Genomic DNA, 19291 nt, shown 5'->3' with positions numbered 1-19291 from the left:
CCCTACTCCTTTGAGCCACAGGCACTGCCCATTTTTGGGGGGAAGGGGGAACAGAGTCTCAAGCTGTTAACCTCGGTAAAGTGCTGTGGCATCACAGCTCACAGCAACCTCAAACTCTTGGGTTTAAGTGATTCTCTTGCCTCAGCCTTCCAAGTAGCTAGGACCACAGGGTCCCACCACAATGCCCAGCCACCCTTTTTGTTGTTGTTGGGGGTGTCATTGCTGTCTTAGCTGGCCCAGGCCGGGTTCAAACCCACTAGCTTCAGTGTGTGTGGCTGGCGCCCTACCCACTGAGCCATGGGCTCCATCCTGGAGTATGACTTCCTAAAATTCTGGAATGAAAATTAACACTCCCAAACTCTTGCATTTACATCAGCAGTTCCTTGTCTCTGTGTGAGGCCTCTTTGAAAGTCTAAGTACATCCTTAAAATTTTACAAATCGTCAAGATCATTCTGACCTAAGATTCATTAGTGAGACTGTCTTTAAAATCCCATATTACTAATTGACATAAAGAGCATTTTCCTTGATCGTCACTGGGGTGTCCTTGGCACTAATGTGAATGTCAGTCGCTAATCTCAAATTTAGGATTTGATGGAATAATTGACAATTGCTGACAGCCCTATGCATTCAAAAGAAACAGAATAAAATAGGAAATAGTTTATAATCTATGTTGATTCTGTCTTAAGGAAAATATTCTACATAATGAACGATGGAATTTGATTAAGCGGAGATTTTCTTAGACATATTCTTTATTTTCTATAGTTTTAAAACTTTTAATTATCTCTTTCAAGTGTGTTGAAATGTCAGTTTTAGTCAAAAGGTAAATCTTGCCAATCATGTATATATTATAACCCCCACTCCAACTGATGTAAAATTTTCAAGTTAAGAACCCACTAAAACATTTTTTTAGGTGATTCCTTCAGTTTTCCCTCCCCTATACACAATGAATTATTGAAATGATGGAATAGCAGCCTCAAGTAATACTGCCAATGACATTACAAGGATTGTGAAACAATTGGCAAAAAAATAGAACAGGCCATTTTTAGGCTATATTTTACTATGTTATTTTTATTTGGATTTTTATTCTTGTTTCAGAAAAACATTTAAGATCTTTAACAACATACATTTTTGTACAATGATGACAAGCATAATGACTAACAAATTATTATGTGCCCAACAGTGTGCCAAGCACCTTTCCTGTATTATCTCGGGCAACTAGTACAACCCTGTGAAGTTTAGGTACAATTTTTGATTTTTATTATAGAGTTGAGGAAACTGAGGCTTCAGTAAGTTATGTGGCAGATCCAGACTTTGAACCTGAAGTTCCGACTTTGAACTGAAGCCCTCTTTAGTCAACACAAAAACTTTAATAATACTAACAGATTGCATAGATCTGTTGCTCCCCATCATCACCTGACTATTACAGTTGTCCAGTGATTAAGTGATTAAATACCTTAAAAATAAATAACTTGGGGTGCTTTTTTTCTTATCAAAATGGTTATACAAAGTTATCAGTGGAGATTAATTTTGTACTCAATTAGGATTAAGTTTGAAAGAATTTTTGAAGTAACCTTATCACATGTGCCATCGATAATATACTAGAAAGTATATTAGAATTACAATTACAGTTTTACAGGAAATGTAGAAAACGGTTATAGTTTTTATGCTGATCTTTTTAGTGGCAGTAAGCATGAGAGTGAACCCACTGAAAACTTCCTTGATTACTAACAAGTGTGTCAGTCAGGGTTCAGCCAGAGAAGCAGAGCCAGTAGGAGATGTGTGTATATATTAAGGAGTTTACTACATGGATTTGCTTTGTGAGACTAGGGGGGCTGGAAAAGTAAGCCTGATATCCCTAGTGGCCTGTCAAGGATGGTTATGGGCAGCTGGAACTCTTGGGTGTGACGCTGTTGTCCACAGGCAGTCAGGGAAGGAATATAGAGAGCAGGATGGAACCCCACGGGCAATAGCTGTTTGTAGCTAGCTGTGTCCTCAGGGAAGGCCTACACCCTTTTAAATGGCTCATCAACACATTGAATCCCATAATGGCATAAATGTATTTACAATCTATGTACAAATGACTTAATAAATAAATAAGACCCATTCAGGATAATCTGCCATTTGATTTACTCAGAATTGTCTAATCAGGACACTTAATTAACCTGCAGGATCCTTTGACCTTTGCTGTACACATGTAATACAACCTAATCACAGGAGTGGTAATCCATCATATTGATTTGCCTTGCTCACACTCAAAGGGAAGATATCCTGTGTACGAGGTGTGGGGGGCTTCTTCTTAGGCTCTGTGACCTTGTTTCACCACTGCTGTGAAAGCCCCTCAAAGACCCTTTCCACATGAGAAATTTTTGAATTCCTTCTTTCCACAAGCTTGCTCACCCGAGTATCTCCTCCTGAGATTTCTGAACCCCAGGGGTAAAGAGAGCTATTATTTTTTTGTTGCATGTCTACCCTGGAAGAACTAAGTATGTCAGTCCCAGCAATTTCTCTTACTCTGTAACATATTTATATTTATATTTCTTAGTGACCAACTATTACCTGCTGCAATATAGCACCATAAAGGAGCAAGTCTTTAAAAATTTCTTTTTAATTTTTCATTTTTTTCTAACTTTCATCATTATTTATCTTAAGGACATCTAACTATTAAAAAATAAATAAAACTTTATCATCTAAGAATAAGGTCTTTTTCCTACCTCTTAGTCAGCTGACAGAATAGTTTTGATACATATGATGATTTTAACTAATGCTAGAGGAATCCTTCTGAACTACCTGGGCTGTGTAATAAGAAATATTCCTTCAGGACTTGTTTTAGCTTTCTTATGAGTCTGGGTTGATATATCTAATGTATATGTGCCAGTTAATAAGGCCACAGTCCTTCAGAAATAGTTTTGACTTCATAATAAACCAGTTTTATGTATCTTGTACCAAAATATAACTTAATATTTTTCAGGCCAATTTTTCTAACTTTTGCAACCATTTTGATATACATTTGAAAACTAGATTTTTTTCAAGCATTCATGAATAGGATTATTTGAATAGGGAGTGGTTTGTCAACTCATTTTCTATGGGATATCTGGAGGAATGTATGAGAGAATTAATTTATCTTTAGAAATTCATTCATATATTCAACAAAGTTTCATCAAATACCTGACATTTGCAGGTTCTATTCCAGTCCTAAGGATATGGTGGTCAGGGTAGAGGAATCCAGCATATTATTCTTGCTCTCCAAAAGCTGAATAATAGTCAAACTAGGTGTAAAGAAGGCATTTGAGGAATAATTTCAATAAAGTGCCAACCTTGACCTATTAGTGGAAGTACAATGTACTACAAGAATACATAGACCAAGAGAGAAAATATCTTCCACAGTACCTAAGTTAGGGTGCTTTTTATGGCAATATGATCTTCAGATTGGAAAATTTCTATTGATTTACTTTCTACTTAATTAACTTTTTCATACAAATTCAATTGAAACTTAAGGTGATCCAGGTTAGTTTGTATTTCAGTTATTGTTTTCATCTTTTTATTGTGTTTTATTTTTATATCATTAACATTTTGGCTCCATCTGTTTACTCATTATGCGTATATTTTCCTTTTTATCTTTGGACATATTTTATATTTGTAATAGTTGCTTTAAAGTTCTTATCTATTAAATTGTATCAATAATATCCAGATCATCTTTGTATTGATTTGTATTGCCTGTATACTACATGAGGCACATTTTTTAATTTTTTCACAACTCAACAGCACATTTGTTGAATTTTCACAAATTCAACAGCATATTTGATATTAGAAGTGGTGGATTATAAAGACTCTGAATTTTGTTAAGTTTTTTTTTCTGAATAGTGACTTTGGCTTTGCATGTTGCTAACTTTGTTGGCTTGAAACTCCAGTTTTTCTCTCTTTTGCAGTGAGCAGTGTCTTATGGTTTTTCCCAGTTCTTTCAGCTTCCATCAGCTGTCATATACTATTCTGCCTCTCCCAGGAAGGCATAGTTTAGTGGCCAGCAAGAATTTGGATGAATTATATAAGATTTTGTGGATCTCTCTTTACTCTAAGATTTAGCTTATGTTATTTTCTGGCTATTTGTGAGTCCCAACGTGTATTTTCTGATACCTCAGTCCAGGAAGGCAGAGACCTTCTGTTGCTACTGTTAAAAGGCAGACTGGGCAGGGTATACCGCAAAGGAGACAACAGCGATTTTCAAATCACCCTAGCTGCTACTTGCCCTTTGAGAGAAATCCACTCTTCAATTTCTACCTGATTTGGTCCCTCTCAAATGCCTTTAAGTAGATTCTGAGGAGCATTTTTATAATAGTTATCCATAAGAAAATGGTTCAGCTAAACTACTCCATCATTTCCCAAAGCAGAACAAATGAAAAGAAGAATAAAATCTTAAAGGGCTATGCCAAAATGAAAGGCCACTAATTTAGATATAGTGCAGCTAATACGGGGTGTTGGTAAGATTATTGCTAACCTAATGTGGACGCTTTACTTCTAGTAGTGCAAGCTAATTTTCTGTTAGACGCTTTTACCAGGTGTTACACTGTCTGCTCATGCTATGCTTCAGCTTATGTTCTTTCGAAGCATGTGGATTATTTTATCTAAAATACTCCTCGGCCTGAACTATAGAAAATGACATGAAATAAAAGAAGGAAAGAACATGAATGGCCTTTGGTGTTTCATTCAACCAAATGATCATAATTCTTTTTTTCTAATGTCACTTTAGCAGTTCTTACCTGACTCCAGGGTCACAGTAATTATGAAAATAGAATCACTGTGACATTTCACAGTTAAGTCTTCTAGAGAGTGTGGGAAACCACTTCAGTGAAAAGCAAACAAAGCATAACTTTAACTCTAAACACAACCCACAAGCACATAAATAATTAAATGACATACTAATTTCCTTGGATAAAAGAAAAAACAGAAAGAATCATCAAGATTCACTGTTTGCTCTATTCTGTATTACATTGTTACATCCTCCCCCCCCCAATTTAATTTTCCTGTTGACTGGGTTGCTATAAGTAGATTAGTGGTTTGTCTTGTTTGATAGAATAAAATTGAAATTGTTTATTATCTGTTTTATTTCAAATACTTAGAATAAGTTTTCAAGTTATGTACATAATGATTAAATCAACTTTATAACTGTCTTTTTTTCTTAGATGACTTTGTTTTGTGTTGAGAGTTTTAACTCATTTTTATTTTAAGTTTGAATTGTTTACAGATGTTACAAATGTTATAATCATTTTAGGGTCATTAATTATTAGTACAGCATGAAAATTGCATGAAAAACCTGTCAAATTTGGGGTTGGGAATTGTTCCTTTAATATAGCAGACATAAATTTTCACCAGCCTAATCTTCAAAAATATTTGTGTAACTATAATTTCAAACAGAAGTGAAATAAACAAAGATATGGAAGAAACTTAAAGCAAGGAAAGTTAGACCAAGGATGAAAAAAAATAAGAAACATAAGAAAAATAAAAAAATAAGAAAGAAGGTGTTTAATTTTCTCATTATTTTTTTTATAGACTTTGCAGCATTTAAAGATATAGTGAGTTTCTGAAGATCAGGTTTAAGTATGGGAGAAAAATTGAAAGGGTACATATTGGAAGATGAAATATGAAAATAAATAGGGATTTGAAAGAAACATTTAGTAGGTATGAGAGGATTGATTGCTTTTTCCTAGCAGAGGATTGATTGCTTCTTCCTAGAAGATGAAGGTTGGCATAATAGCTCTTTAAGAGTGAAAGCCCCTATTGTCCAAGTGGGAAATGGCAGTATCAGAAATTGAATTACAGTTTTAGTTTTTTAAAAATCATATCACATCATCCTTATCACCATTATCATTGTTGAAATCATCAAAAATTTACTAAAGTGGGGTGGCCACTCACTACCAAAGGAGTAGAGCACCAGCCCCATATGATCTGGAGGTGGGGGGCTCATAACCCAGCTCTGGCCAAAAAGTGCAAAAAAAAAAAAGAAAAGAAAAATTTACTAAAGTTTATTTTATACTAGGCACTATTCTGAAACTATATACATTATCTCATTTTTTGATCCTTCAGGGAAGTACTTTTATTAGCTCTAGTTTTAGATGAGAAAACTGAAACTTAAAATTTTTAATTAACTTGCTAAGTGGCAGAGTTTGGAACCAAAACTGAATATTTCTATAGTAGAAGCGTGTATTCTTAACTATCAATAATGGCAAAAAATAAAAAAAAAAACCTCAAGAAGATTATTAAGCCTAAACTACTGTTTAATGTCTCTAATTTGGAGTTTTTCACTAAACAATATAAATGTTTATGTTATGGCCAAAATAATTTTTTGCTAATGTGAATGATTCAAGAATATGCTATTTATTTTTTGCAATTTGCCACTTTGACTTTCAATAGCGGATGAACTGTTAGATTGTTTGATCATTATTATTTCAAAGGACTTCAGAGGACTGAATTTTTCAAGAAACAGATTGACAACAAGGCAAAGTTTTATAGCCATACACTTGTATTTTTAAAACATTTGCTAATCTTTTCCCACCCTTTCTCCATAGGAAAAATTGGATGTAGGGGTAAGAAAAGAAGTTGATGGAATGGGAACATCTGAAATAAAATATGGCGACTCTGTGTGCTTCATACAACACGTAGACACAGGCCTGTGGCTTACTTACCAGTCTGTGGATGTGAAGTCTGTAAGAATGGGATCTATACAACGTAAGGTAAGCTTATAGAAAAGCACATTTATGCCAGTCATTTTTTATGAATAAGATACACAAGCACAAATTAAAAGAGGTCACTATTTCAGCTACCTGCTAAAGTTCGTAATTTTAAATACCCAAGGTCAAATCCCGCCATAATAAACTTTTTGGTTGCATAAAATGAACTTTGCCGGACATTACATCATGGATGTGTGGGATTATAGGGCTGATGTATTTAAACATTAAATGAAGAAATATATAGTAGTATGTTCTGGACTGTAGCTTAGTCTGCCTAAATTCACTTTGTCTTCCATGCTGCTTACATCCCCTTGCTAACCCTAACCCTAACCCTTGCTAGACAAGGGGATGTCTGCTAGACAAGACAAATATCCCCCTTTTTGGTGGTGGTGATATTCTTCCTGGCCTGTGCCGTTCTCCTATTCTTTTCCTAATTTATAGGCATTGTCTTTAATTTCCCCAGCATGTAACTTGCAGCATACTCTTTGTAGCTCCTCAAAATAAAACAAAACAGAATAAAAACAGATGACTTTTATAAACCTGTGCCTTTGCATGGACTGTTTCTTCTATTTGGAAAACCTTTGAAAACATTTTTGTCTGCCTGACTCCTATAGCTCATCCAAGAATTCAATTTAAAAATCATCTTAGAAATTATTCCTATCTTATCAGCTACTTCCTCCTTCTTCTGATAATATTTGTATGTAGGTTATTAAAGGTTATATATACCCCTGTGCAGTTTTGCTTACAAGTCTGCATCACTCCTTTCTTTCTCTCTCCTTTTCTCTCTCTCTTTGTTTCTTCCTACCACCCCGTAATTTGTGAGCTCCCTGAGGGAGTACATGGTACTAGAATGTTCATAATTTTACACATGGCATGCAACACAGTGCACAGAAACAAATAATGAGATACATATTATTTTTGGAAATGTGAAACCATGAAGGGAAGGCTTTTGGCAAGGCAGACATTTTTATTTTCAATAGATGTATTAATCATAATCTGTACATGTGCTGATGTTCGTGAAGTCTGAGGCATTGATGAGATTTTGCCTGACTGCTTCCTCGTACTGTCTCCCTCAGAGATTTGGATGGAGATCCTCAGAAAATTCTGCAAAACCTCTCCCATCTTTATAATGAGATGATCATTTGCCTTTTAGGTCTTTGATCTAGTCTCATAAATTTAAATATATTGGTATCTATTCGATGTTCATGAAGCGGTCCTTCTTGTGACTTGGGTTGGCATTTGAAAACTTTTTTATTATGGAAAATTCAAATGCACACACAACAAAATAGTAAATAAAATAGTTGAATGGACCCCATGTGTCTGAGTTCACGTTAAACATTTTCAGTGTTTTCCTGCTCTTCTTTCATTTTCATGTCCAACTCCCTGCTGTGTTAAACTGGATTATTACTATGAATTATTTTCAATTTTTTAAGGTAAAATATATATACATTGACTTACAAAAATGTAGCTGGAGAGAGTTGGTAATTGGGTATGCTTATCTCTATGTGGGACTTGTCCGTTTCCCTACAACTGGCCCAGGTTTCTTTCCCAGGTTACCCCTGTTCCTTTTTCCCGGGGGCAGCTGCTCTTGTGTTCTTTTTCCACTATAGGTTAGTTTTGCCTGATGTAGAACTTCACATAAATGAAACCATATGTGTCTTCTCCTGTATATGACATCTTTTACCCAACAAAATATAACCCTTATCTATATTGTTCCATGTTTGGGTCCAAATTGCTGCAGCTGCTTAAGGTTCAAGTTCAGTTCTTAGCCTATGGGGAAGGTGCAGAAAGGAAAGGACAAGACAAAGATGTGTAGCTGTAAGTTACTCTGTCTCCGTTACTAGACTCTGAGACTGGAGTGGGGTCTTTTGTTTCTGTATTTATAGTATCTAGCAAAATGCTAGAACTATACTAGGTGCTCAATAGAATTTTTCTAAATGAAAGCATGTACTTTCAAGGGTGTGGAGTTCTAGTTGAGTTGGTCTCTAAGTGCATTAGCGATGCAGAATTATGAACCATGGTGAGCTGGGTTGGCATTTGCAAAGTAAATAGCTACTGTAGTGAAGATGGTACCAAAAGAGGTTGATTCAGCTTTAAAGCACATTTTAATTTTCATAATGATTTTGGCTATGGTTCTTCTACCCTATTTAGCATATTTATTTATTCATTAGCATATTTATTTCTTCTTAATATTTTATTTAGAAAAAATTTCAAATATGAAAAAAGTTAAAAGGGTAAGATTTAACAACTACTATCGTTAGGGAGATTTGCTTTCCTCCTATCATTTCTTTTTTTTGGTATCTCACATACGTAAACATCCACAGTGACATTATATTACTATTATGATAATTCTTTTCCATCATCTAATATCCTGTTCATATTCACATTTTTATTATCCCAATAAAGTCTTTTGTAGTTCATTAAAATCAGGATGCAAAGTTCATGCAATTATTCATTTTTATACTTTTTCAGTCTCAGTCTCTCTCTCTCTTTGGCACCCACCCACCCACCAAGAAGTATTCATTTTCTTAATCTAGAACAGATCTTTACCTTATTCTTGCCCTGTGGCATTGAGGCTTATAAAAATCTAGCCCAGTTAAAGAATGCCTCACATTCTGGTTTGTGTGATACTTTTTTATGATTGCACTGGCTCTTCATAATTTCCGTAAAATTGAAGTTTCTAGTGCTGTATTGTCTATTTCAGTAGGTACTAGCTACATGGGCCTTTTTCCTATTTTCATGTAGCTAGTGCTAGAGGAAGAACATCTTTAGTTTTAATTTGAATTAATTTAAATTTAAAACATACTTTATTAAGTTTAGAAATTTTTATGTATATTCAAAACAACTTGGATATATGAATATACTTTTTCAACTATAAATACCATGAATTCTAAAACCAAGTATTTTTAATAAAAATTGAGTGTTTGAATTAAGATATTCTGTAAGTCTAAAATACATGCTAGACTTTTAACATAAAATATGAAAATGGAAGAAATGAAATGCTCATTAAAAGTTTCTATATTCATTACACGATGAAATGAAAATATTTTTAACCTATTAAGTTAAATCAGTTATATTATTTATATTAATTTTAATACTTTTGCAATGTGGGTTCTACAGAATTCTAAGCTCTATATTTTAGAAACTCCTTCCTATACCCCCACTCCTTGCCTATGCCTCCTTCCAATTCAAACCACATTCAAGAATGAACACTACCATTGCTTGTGACAGTAGAGATGAGTTTTGTTGTTGGGCTTTTAATTTTTAATTGAGTGAGGGTGATTTTATTGGATTTTCCACACTGTACTCTATGTTGTTAAATGTCAGTGTCCACCAGAAAGGTGAAATTTCAAAATAGATTTCACAAGAAGATGAAGGAGAAAATACTGCAGGCAGCTAGGAGTAAGTACCAACTGACCTGCAAGGGCATAGCCATTAGGATGACAGCAGACTTTTCAGCTGAAATTTTCCAAGCCAGAAGAACATGGTCATCCATCTTCAATATTGTTAAACAAAACAATTTTCAACCCGGAATTCTGTATCCCGCTAAACTGAGCTACAAAATTGATGGAGAAATTAAATCTTTCATGGATATACAAGCACTGTGGACATTAGCCACAACAAGACTTCAGCTATAGGAAATACTTAGACCTGTTCTGAAAACTAACCATCATGATGGACCAGTGGCAAAGTAAATACTCAGAAGCTAAAGGTCAAAACTTAGCTTCCACAATGGCACAAAAAATAAAATTATCCAACAGACTTTCTCATAACAAGATAAATAAAATTCTACCACACTTATCAATGCTCTCAATAAATGTCAATGAATTGAATACACCACTGAAGAGGCACATGTTGGCTGAGTGGATAAAAAATCAAGCCATCCATATGCGGTCTCTAGAAGACACAACTAGCCCTGAAAGACAAATCAAAACTTGGGTTAAGGTATAGAAAAAAGTATTTCAAACAAATGGAAATCAGAAGAAAGGAGGGTTTGCAATCTTATTCTAAAATGCAAGTGGATTCAAAGGACTTAAAGTTAAGAAAGACAAAGATGGACATTTCATGTTGGTTAAAGGAACAGTACAACAAGAAGAAATCTCAATTTTAAATATTTATGCACCTAAATGAAATGCTCCCAGATTTATGAAACAGGCATTGAGAGGTTTGAGCAATATGATATCCCATAACACCTTAAGAACTGGGGACTTTAACACTCCTCTGACAAAACCGAACAGATCCTCTAAACAGAAACTAAACAAAGATACAAAGGACTTAAATGTGACCCTAGAACAAATGGGATTAATAGACATATACAGAATACACCACCTCAAAGCAAAAGAAGATACTTTTTCTTGTCAGCTCATGGCATACACTCCAAAATAGATCAGATCCTAGGATACAAATCACACCTCAGCAAAATGAAAGGAATAGAAATTATACCTTGTCTCTTCTTAGACCACAGTGCTATAAAGGTGGAACTCAACTTCAACAATTCCCACACAAAGGCATAGTAATTAAACAACCTTATACTGAATGATAGTTGGGTTCAGAGTAGATAAAAGAGGAAATTGTTTATTTCCTCAAACATAACAACAATAGTAACCTCAAGAAGAAACAATAAAGGAGAAATAATAACAGATGCCATAGAGAAGAGATATCACTGAATACTATAAGAAACTCTATACCCAGAAATTTGATAATGTGGAGGAAATGGATCAATATGTGGAATCATAACCCTTTTCCTAGAGTTAATCAAGAAGAAACAGATTTCCTGAATAGCCTATTTTCAAGCACTGAGATAAAAAAAAAAATTTAAAAATTTCACAACAAAAAATTTCCTGGTCCAGATGATGGCTTCCCACCAGAATTCTGTCAAACCTTTAAAGAAGCTGATACCCACTCTATAGTAACTATTCCAAAAAATTGAGAAGGAAGGAATCTTCGCCAACATGTTCTATGAAGCAAACATCACCCGGATACCAAAGTCAGGAAAACACCCAACTAAAAAGGAGAACTTCAGACCAATTTTGCTAATGAATATGGATACAAAAATTCTCAATAAAATCCTGGCCAAAAGCTTATAGCTTATCATTTAAAAAGTCATACATCATAATTAAATGATTTCATCCAAAGGACGCAAGGCTGGTTTAACATATACAAGTCCATAAACATAATTCACCACATAAACAGAAGCAAAAACAAAGACCATATGATTCTCTCAATAGATGCAGAAAAAGCATTTGATGAAATTCAGCATTCTTTTCTAATTAGAACACGTAAGATTACAGGCATATGTGACACTGATTCTTAAACTGATTGAAGCCATCTATGACCAACCCACAGCTAATATTATACTGAATGGAGTAAAACTGAAAGCTTTTGCACTCAGAACTGGAACCAGACAAGTTCCAGACAAGTTCCTCTGTCACCATTACTATTCAACATAGTGCTGGAAGTTCTAGCCAATACAATCAGGCAGGAAAAGGAAATAAAGGGCATCCAAATGGGAGTAGAGGAAGTCTAACTCTCCCTCCTTGCCAACAATATGATCTTATACTTAGAGAAGCCCCAAGACTCAACCACAAGACTCCTGGAAGTGATCAAACAATATAGTAATGTCTCAGATATAAACTTAATATCCACAATTCTGTCTCCTTTGTATGTGCCAGTAACAGCCCAGATAAGAAGACAATGAAGGGCACCATTTCCTTCATAGTAGCTTCAGATAAAATTAAATACCTAGGAATATACCTAACAAAAGAAGTAAAGGACCTCTATAAAGAAAATTACAAAACCCTAGGAAAAGAAGTAGCAGAAGATATTAATAAATGGAAGAATATACCAAGCTCATGGCTAGGAAGAATCAAAATTGTCAAAATGTCTATACTTCCTAAAGCAATCTATAGATTCAAAGCAATCCTCATTAAAATACCATTATCATTCTTTCAAGATTTGGAAAAAATAATCCTTCATTTTGTATGGAACCAGAAAAAATGATGTATAGCTAAGGCAATTCTTAATAATAAAATCAAGGTCAGGGAATCAGCATACCAGACTTTAGGCTATACTACAAGGCCATAGCGATTAAAACAGCATAGTAGTGGCACAAAAATAGGGACACAGACATCTGGAACCAAATAGAACCATGAGATGAAACTAACCTCTTATAGCCACCTGATCTTTGATAAACCAAATAAGAACATAAACAGGGGGAAAGAATCCCTATTCAACAAATGCTGCTGGTAGAACTGGATATCCACATGTAAAAGGCTGAAACTGGACTCACGCCTTTCTCCACTCACTAAAATTGATTCAAGATGGATAAAAGATTTAAATCTAAGGCATGAAACAATAAAAATCCTCAAAGAAAATGTGGGGAAAACACTTGAAGGTATTGGCCTGGGGAAAAATTTTATGAAGAAGACTCTAGTGGCGATTGCAACAACCACCAAAGTAAACAAATGGGACTTAATTAAACTTAATAGCTTCTGTATAGCTAAGGAGACAACAACCAAAGCAAACAGACAACCATTAGAATGGGGAAAGATATTTGCATATTATGAATCAGACAAGAGCTTGATAACCAGGATCTATAGAGAACTCAAAGTAAGCAGTATAAGAAGAAACAGCAATCCCTTATATCACTGGGCAAAGAGACATGAACAGAACCTTCTCTGAAGAAGCCTTCTAAAGAATGGATAACAAACATATGAAAAAATGGTCATCACCTCTAATTATCAGAGAAATGCAAATCAAAACCACCCTGAGATATCACCTAACCCCAGTGAGAATGGCTCACATCACAAAATCTCAAAGCTGCAGATGCTGGTGTGGCTGTGGAGAAAAGGAACACTTTTATACTGCTGGTAGGACTGAAGTCCACTACAGCTTTTTTGGAAGGAAATATGGAGAATCCTCAAAGAACTCAAACTAGACCTCCCATTTAATCTTGCAATCCCATTACTGGGCACATTTTATCATAAAGACATTTGCACTGGACTGTTTTACCAAAACGCAGAAACAGCCTATATGCCTGCTGACCCAGGAGTGGACTAACAATTTGTGGTGTATGTACACCATTGAATATTATTCAGCCACTAAAAAAGATGGAGACTTTACATCTTTTGTATTAACCTGGATGGAAGTGGAACACATCTTCTAGTACCCATGCCTGGCCCTCTCGAATTAATTTTTAAAGCCACATTCTGAATGTACTTTTTCATTACAAGTTTAAATAGTTGGAAATAAAATGATTTTGGGGGGTACTGTAAACTCTAGAACAGATTTTACATGCTATCTTTTAACTATGTTGTATGGAACTAAGTATCGGGGTCCACTATTTTCTTGCTTTATTCTGATGAATTAATTAAAGTCCTGACAAATTTATCTTCTGACTGTGCCTCATCTTAGGCCCCTCTGCTTCATCCTTACAAATCTAATTCAGAGTTCATGGTCTTTGTGTGCACTGTTCCCAAACCCCCTCATCAGTCTCTCTACCCGCAGCCTCACCTCTTCTGACTCCATTCTGACCTGCGTTCAACCCTTCATGACTGAGCCTTACCCCCCATAATAATTCCAGGCTCCTTCCCATGACAACCCAGATCGCTCCTCTTACCTCTGGCCACCCCATCTTCAGTCTGCTCCAGTAATGCCCAGGGTTCCTAATCATTGTTCTGTGATCTTGTTCTTCAACCATGGATTAGAGTCAGAATGGGACTTATATCCTCTATCCTAGACAACCTAAAGCTTGCCTTCCTAGAATAGTTGACAAGTGTGAGTAAAAAACTAAACAGTCTTGCTTATGTTAGTGAAGTAACGTGAAATCAACTTTACAGGCCGTAAAAGAGAAAACCTAATTAATTCTAAGTTATTATCATTGAATCTTAATATTTTGCTGCAGAAGTAGAACTTTGCTAATTATGGAGTAACAGCCCCTGGGGGTGTTCATTATACTCCATAGGACTTCAAAAAAATATCTGAAGAACTCTGAATTATGAAATGCATCTGGAACCAAGGATTTTAATCAGCACACTTATTTTTTTTTTTTTTTGCAGTTTTTGGCTGGGGCTGGGTTTGAACCTGCCACCTCCAGCATAGGGGGCTGGCACCCCACTCCCTTGAGCCACAGGGGCCGCCCAGCACACTTAGATGTTGTTAAAACTAAGTGAAGTGTTGTTTGACCATGTCTTTGTTTCTGTTTTCATGCCATTTTAGTTTGCTAGTTTCTTTCTCAGAACAGGACTAGTTTCCCCCTCCATCCCGTCTCCTCTCTCAAGGTTCTTATCTCTCTGACCTTTTCTCTACACTTTGCTTCTCAGGTGTCTTGCAAAGCACTCATTTTGTTTTCTTTGGTGATGGTGTGTCCCTAAGCCATTTCATTGTCTACGAAATTTTATTTTTATTCCTTTTTTTTTCTGGTTATTTTACCTAGGTCCCCTTTTTGTCTCAGCTTGCTGTGTTTCATCTACACTGGTTGTCAGTTCAGCTCAGCGTATTTTCTGAAGTGAAATTATTTTCACATTTAAATAATCTCCTATTTCTATTTTGCTTAGCTTTTAAAAAATAGCAATGATTGCTGAGTTTTATTAATTGAAAGAGATAAAAATTATGATTTCATGTCCTTTAATTTGTTAATAAAGTAAGTTACCAGACATCCAATTATTGAAGAATCTTTGAATTCATAGAATAAATCCTTTTTCACCATAGGGTATTATTATTTTGACAGTCTACTAGATATAATAAAAACAGTAGAACCTCTATACTTGACCACCTCCTTACATTGGCCACCTCCTTAAGCTGACCTAATTTGCATAGACTGGAAACTCAGTACATGTTCTCAGTGTACAGCAGGTCTAGTTCCTAATGTTCAGTTAGTTACAGCCCCTTGGGTGGTCAACTTACAGAGGTTCTACTGTATTTTTTTCAGAATTATTATATACATATTCATAGGGAAATTCTCTTTATTTACAGATACCAAAATATGAATTTTATGCAGTTTTCCTGTATGAATTTTCACATGTCATAATATCATTCTTTGGGGTTATTTTTCAACTCATGAAAAATGTAAAAGACACTCATAGTTCATGGGCTATACAAAAACTGGTGATGAGCCACAGTTTGCCAACCCCTAGTCTAGAATAGGCTACTCTTAAAAGTATCTGTTCATTGAAGGTTTATCAAAGCTTGCCTATGAAACCATCTAGTCTTATGTCTTATAAATATTGACTCATAACTTATCTTTCCAGTCTTTTCTAAAGAAACTGGTTTAATCACATTTTCTACTTTGTTGGGGTGGGATTCCTTTTGATTTTTAGTTTGATAGAAATCTGTGCTATTTCTCTGAAATACCCTATTTTTTTTTCACAAAAGAGTTGCACACATTATTATTATAATTTCTAATTATCTGTGTCTGCTTCCTGTCTATCTTTAGCCTAGTTTATGAGAAGTTTATTTTGTTCATTGTCTAAAAGAATCAAATATTGGGTTTGGTTTATTAATCCTTTTTGTTTAGCTTCTAGTTTATTAATTTCTCTTTTTATCTTCATTAGTTACACTTTCAACTTTATTTGCTGTTCTTTTATTAGAGCCTTACAATGACTTTAAGTTCATTTTCATCTATTTTTTCTTTATTAATGAAAGCATTTAAGGCTAGAATATTGCTTTTGGATAGAAACATCTACATCTTATTGATTTTGGTATAAGAGTTCCTCTTTATAATGGCTTTCTAGAGAGTTTATGGTAATAGTTCCAGTTAATAAATGTAGTTCAGTACGCCTGAGTAGGTGTATTAGTAACTTTGCCATAAATGTTGAATGAAGAAAGCCAGGCACAAATGTGCTCAATTGTTCTACTTATATATAGTATGCCACTGATCCACGTTGCTAAAAGTCTGGAAGAGGGTGAACTTTGTGAAGGATCAAATAGAAAGGCAGTGCTAAGGGGGATCTTTTTTTTTTTTTTTTGGCTGGGGCTGGGTTTGAACCCCCCATCTCTGGTATATGGGGCAGGTGCCCTACTCCTTGAGCCACAGGCACCATTCAGTAAGGGTAATCTTAAGGTGCCTGTAAATCTCTTTCCAGATCAAGGTGTTGGTTACAGAGGGTGTCTACTTTGTGAAAATCACAGAGCTTTTCATTTAAGACTTACACGTCTCTCTCCTAATGTTATACTTTCATAGAAAATTCAAAAGCAAAAAAACTAATAACAAAAGATGCCTTTGATGCATCTTTCAACATTTATTGACTACCCAGTCTATAGTCAGAGCTCGTGTATTACAGGTGTGCCCATATAATGTTTCCCTTGCTGTTTGGTACCAAGTTTGCTTAGGCTGTGGATCAGTCCTTGAACCTAGATAGATAAAAAGGCTCTGTTGTTTGTTTTGCTCAACTCAATACATTATTGAATCATTTTTTAGAAACGGTAACTAAATAAATGTATGGAATGTCTAATGTGTATAGGAACCTGTGCATATTATTTATCTGAACATAATGGGTTCGCTCACCCCTGCACTGTCCTCAGATTCCATTGATTGCCATGGCTCATGGGGTGCATAGGGTGACCAGACGTCCCAATTTTGGTGGGACAGTCCCACGGCATTTTTAAAAAGTCCCCATTTTTGGAAAGAATGCACAAACCGGCTGGAGAACAAGAAGGGAATATAGGGTTTTTGGCCGCCATATGGCTATTTCGCCAGAATGTGAGTTTTATATTATTTTTGTTAATTTTATAATGTTAAACTGTAATAAATAATTGCTGAGAAGTGATTATCGAGAACTGATTATCAAAGTTTGCCTTGTTGTCAGACCCTGCCCCGTCCCCTGCCCCGCCCCCGCTCCGCCCCCCGGCCATGTTGTCCCACCTTACAGATTTTAAAATCGGGTCACCCTAGGGGTGCAGTGTGTCTCTCCTTAGCTCCTTAGTGTGGGATGGAGATGCTGTAGTAATGGCGTTGGTTTTGCTTTCTTCCAGGCTATCATGCACCATGAAGGCCACATGGATGATGGCTTGAATTTATCCAGATCTCAGCACGAAGAGTCACGCACCGCTCGAGTCATCCGGAGCACCGTCTTCCTTTTCAATAGATTCATTAGGTACTTTCTCTCTTGTTTTAGTTGGCTGATATTTCATCACTGGGTTTACCAGTAAACAGTTCTAAGAAGACATGCGACATATCTGAGCGTCCAGTTTGGTGGTTCAACAGAATATACTAGGAAGGGCTGGTCAGATGATTTTATGTCTTTCTTGGTTGCAATGAACTTTAAAAAAATGTGGTTTTAGAAATTGGCTGTATGATTGTAATGGATAGCTATAGGTTAAGATTATTTTATAATTAGTCTTCCTGTGCCGGACGTGTATAATTTCCTTTTATGATGAGGGCCACGAAGTCCAGATACTTGGTGGGTTTTGATTTTTTTTTTTAAAGTGATTCTTATAATAACTAAATTTTTCCACCTAAGAACTGAAATAATTGCATATCTAAAAACTAAATCAAACTTGTGGACAAACTCTTTCTGATAACATACCAATACTACAGATATACTGACCTTTGATAGAGTTCTTCTGCATTACTTAGTTTCTAACTATTTGGGGATTTTCCTGAGATTTTTATGTTATTTTTAATTTACTGTCGTTATGGCCAGAGAGTATACTACGTATGATCGAATGCTTTAAATACTTTGAGACTTGTTTTATGGATCCGAATAGGTTCAATATGGGTCAATGTTCTTTCCACGAGCACTTGAAAAGAAATTGCATTCTGCTCTTGTTAGGTGGCGTGTTCAAAACTGTCAGTGTGATCTAGTTGGCTGATAGTCTTGTTTAGGTCTTTAATTTCCATATTGTTTTTCAGTCTGTTTGTTCTATTAATTGCTGAAAGGTATTAAATATCTGACTATAATGATGGGCTTCCCTGTTTCTCTTGTTCCCTTTTTTCCATGTATTTTGAAGCTCTGTTATTAGATGCATAAATGTTTAAGATTTTGTCCTTTTGATGAATTGATTGCTTTATCATTATGAAATTACTTTGTCTCTGCTATCTAGTTTGCTATGATGTCTACTCTGTATGATGTAGTTTTCATTTCTTTCTTTGGGATTAGCACTGTATGCCCTTCAATCTATTTGTATACAAAGTATCATTTGTATATTACCTGTAAGTGCATTACTTATAGGCAATGTATAATTAGATCTTGCTTTTCTATCCAATTTGGTAAGAGCTGTTTTTAAATGGTGGTGTGTAGGCCAGATATGGTGACTCACACCTGAAATCCCAGCACTCTGGGAGGCTGAGCTGTGAGGATCACTTTAGCTCAGGAGCTTGAGACCAGCCTGAGCAAGAGTGAGACCCCGTCTCTACTAAAAAGACAAAAATTAACTGGGTGTTGTGGCAGGTGCCTGTAGTCCCAGCTACTCAGGAGGGAGGGCTGCTTGAACTCAGGAATTCAAGGTTACTGTTAGCTAGGCTTATGCCATAGCATTCATAGCATTCTCTATTTGAGACTCCATCTAAAATAAACAATAAAAACCCAAAAAACAAAAAATTTTAAAAATTAAAAAAAATAGTATTGTT

General features: G+C 35.4%; 1 protein-coding gene across 1 annotated transcript in view; it reads left to right on the top strand.

Moving 5' to 3' along the window:
* RYR2 (ryanodine receptor 2) overlaps window positions 1-19291 on the top strand; it is a gene marked incomplete at its 5' end in the record, with an annotated part of 583561 nt that overhangs the window by 190298 nt on the left and 373972 nt on the right. The window contains 2 exons of the mRNA XM_023519246.1: window positions 6562-6726; window positions 17695-17816. Coding sequence (XP_023375014.1) covers window positions 6562-6726; window positions 17695-17816 — 287 coding nt within the window. The remainder of the gene's footprint in view (window positions 1-6561; window positions 6727-17694; window positions 17817-19291) is intronic.

Source organism: Otolemur garnettii, unplaced genomic scaffold, assembly GCF_000181295.1.
Source record: "Otolemur garnettii isolate 467f Iridium unplaced genomic scaffold, OtoGar3 scaffold00165, whole genome shotgun sequence".
NCBI classification, from domain to species: Eukaryota; Metazoa; Chordata; class Mammalia; order Primates; family Galagidae; genus Otolemur; species Otolemur garnettii.
This window is presented reverse-complemented; position numbering and strand designations above follow the sequence as displayed.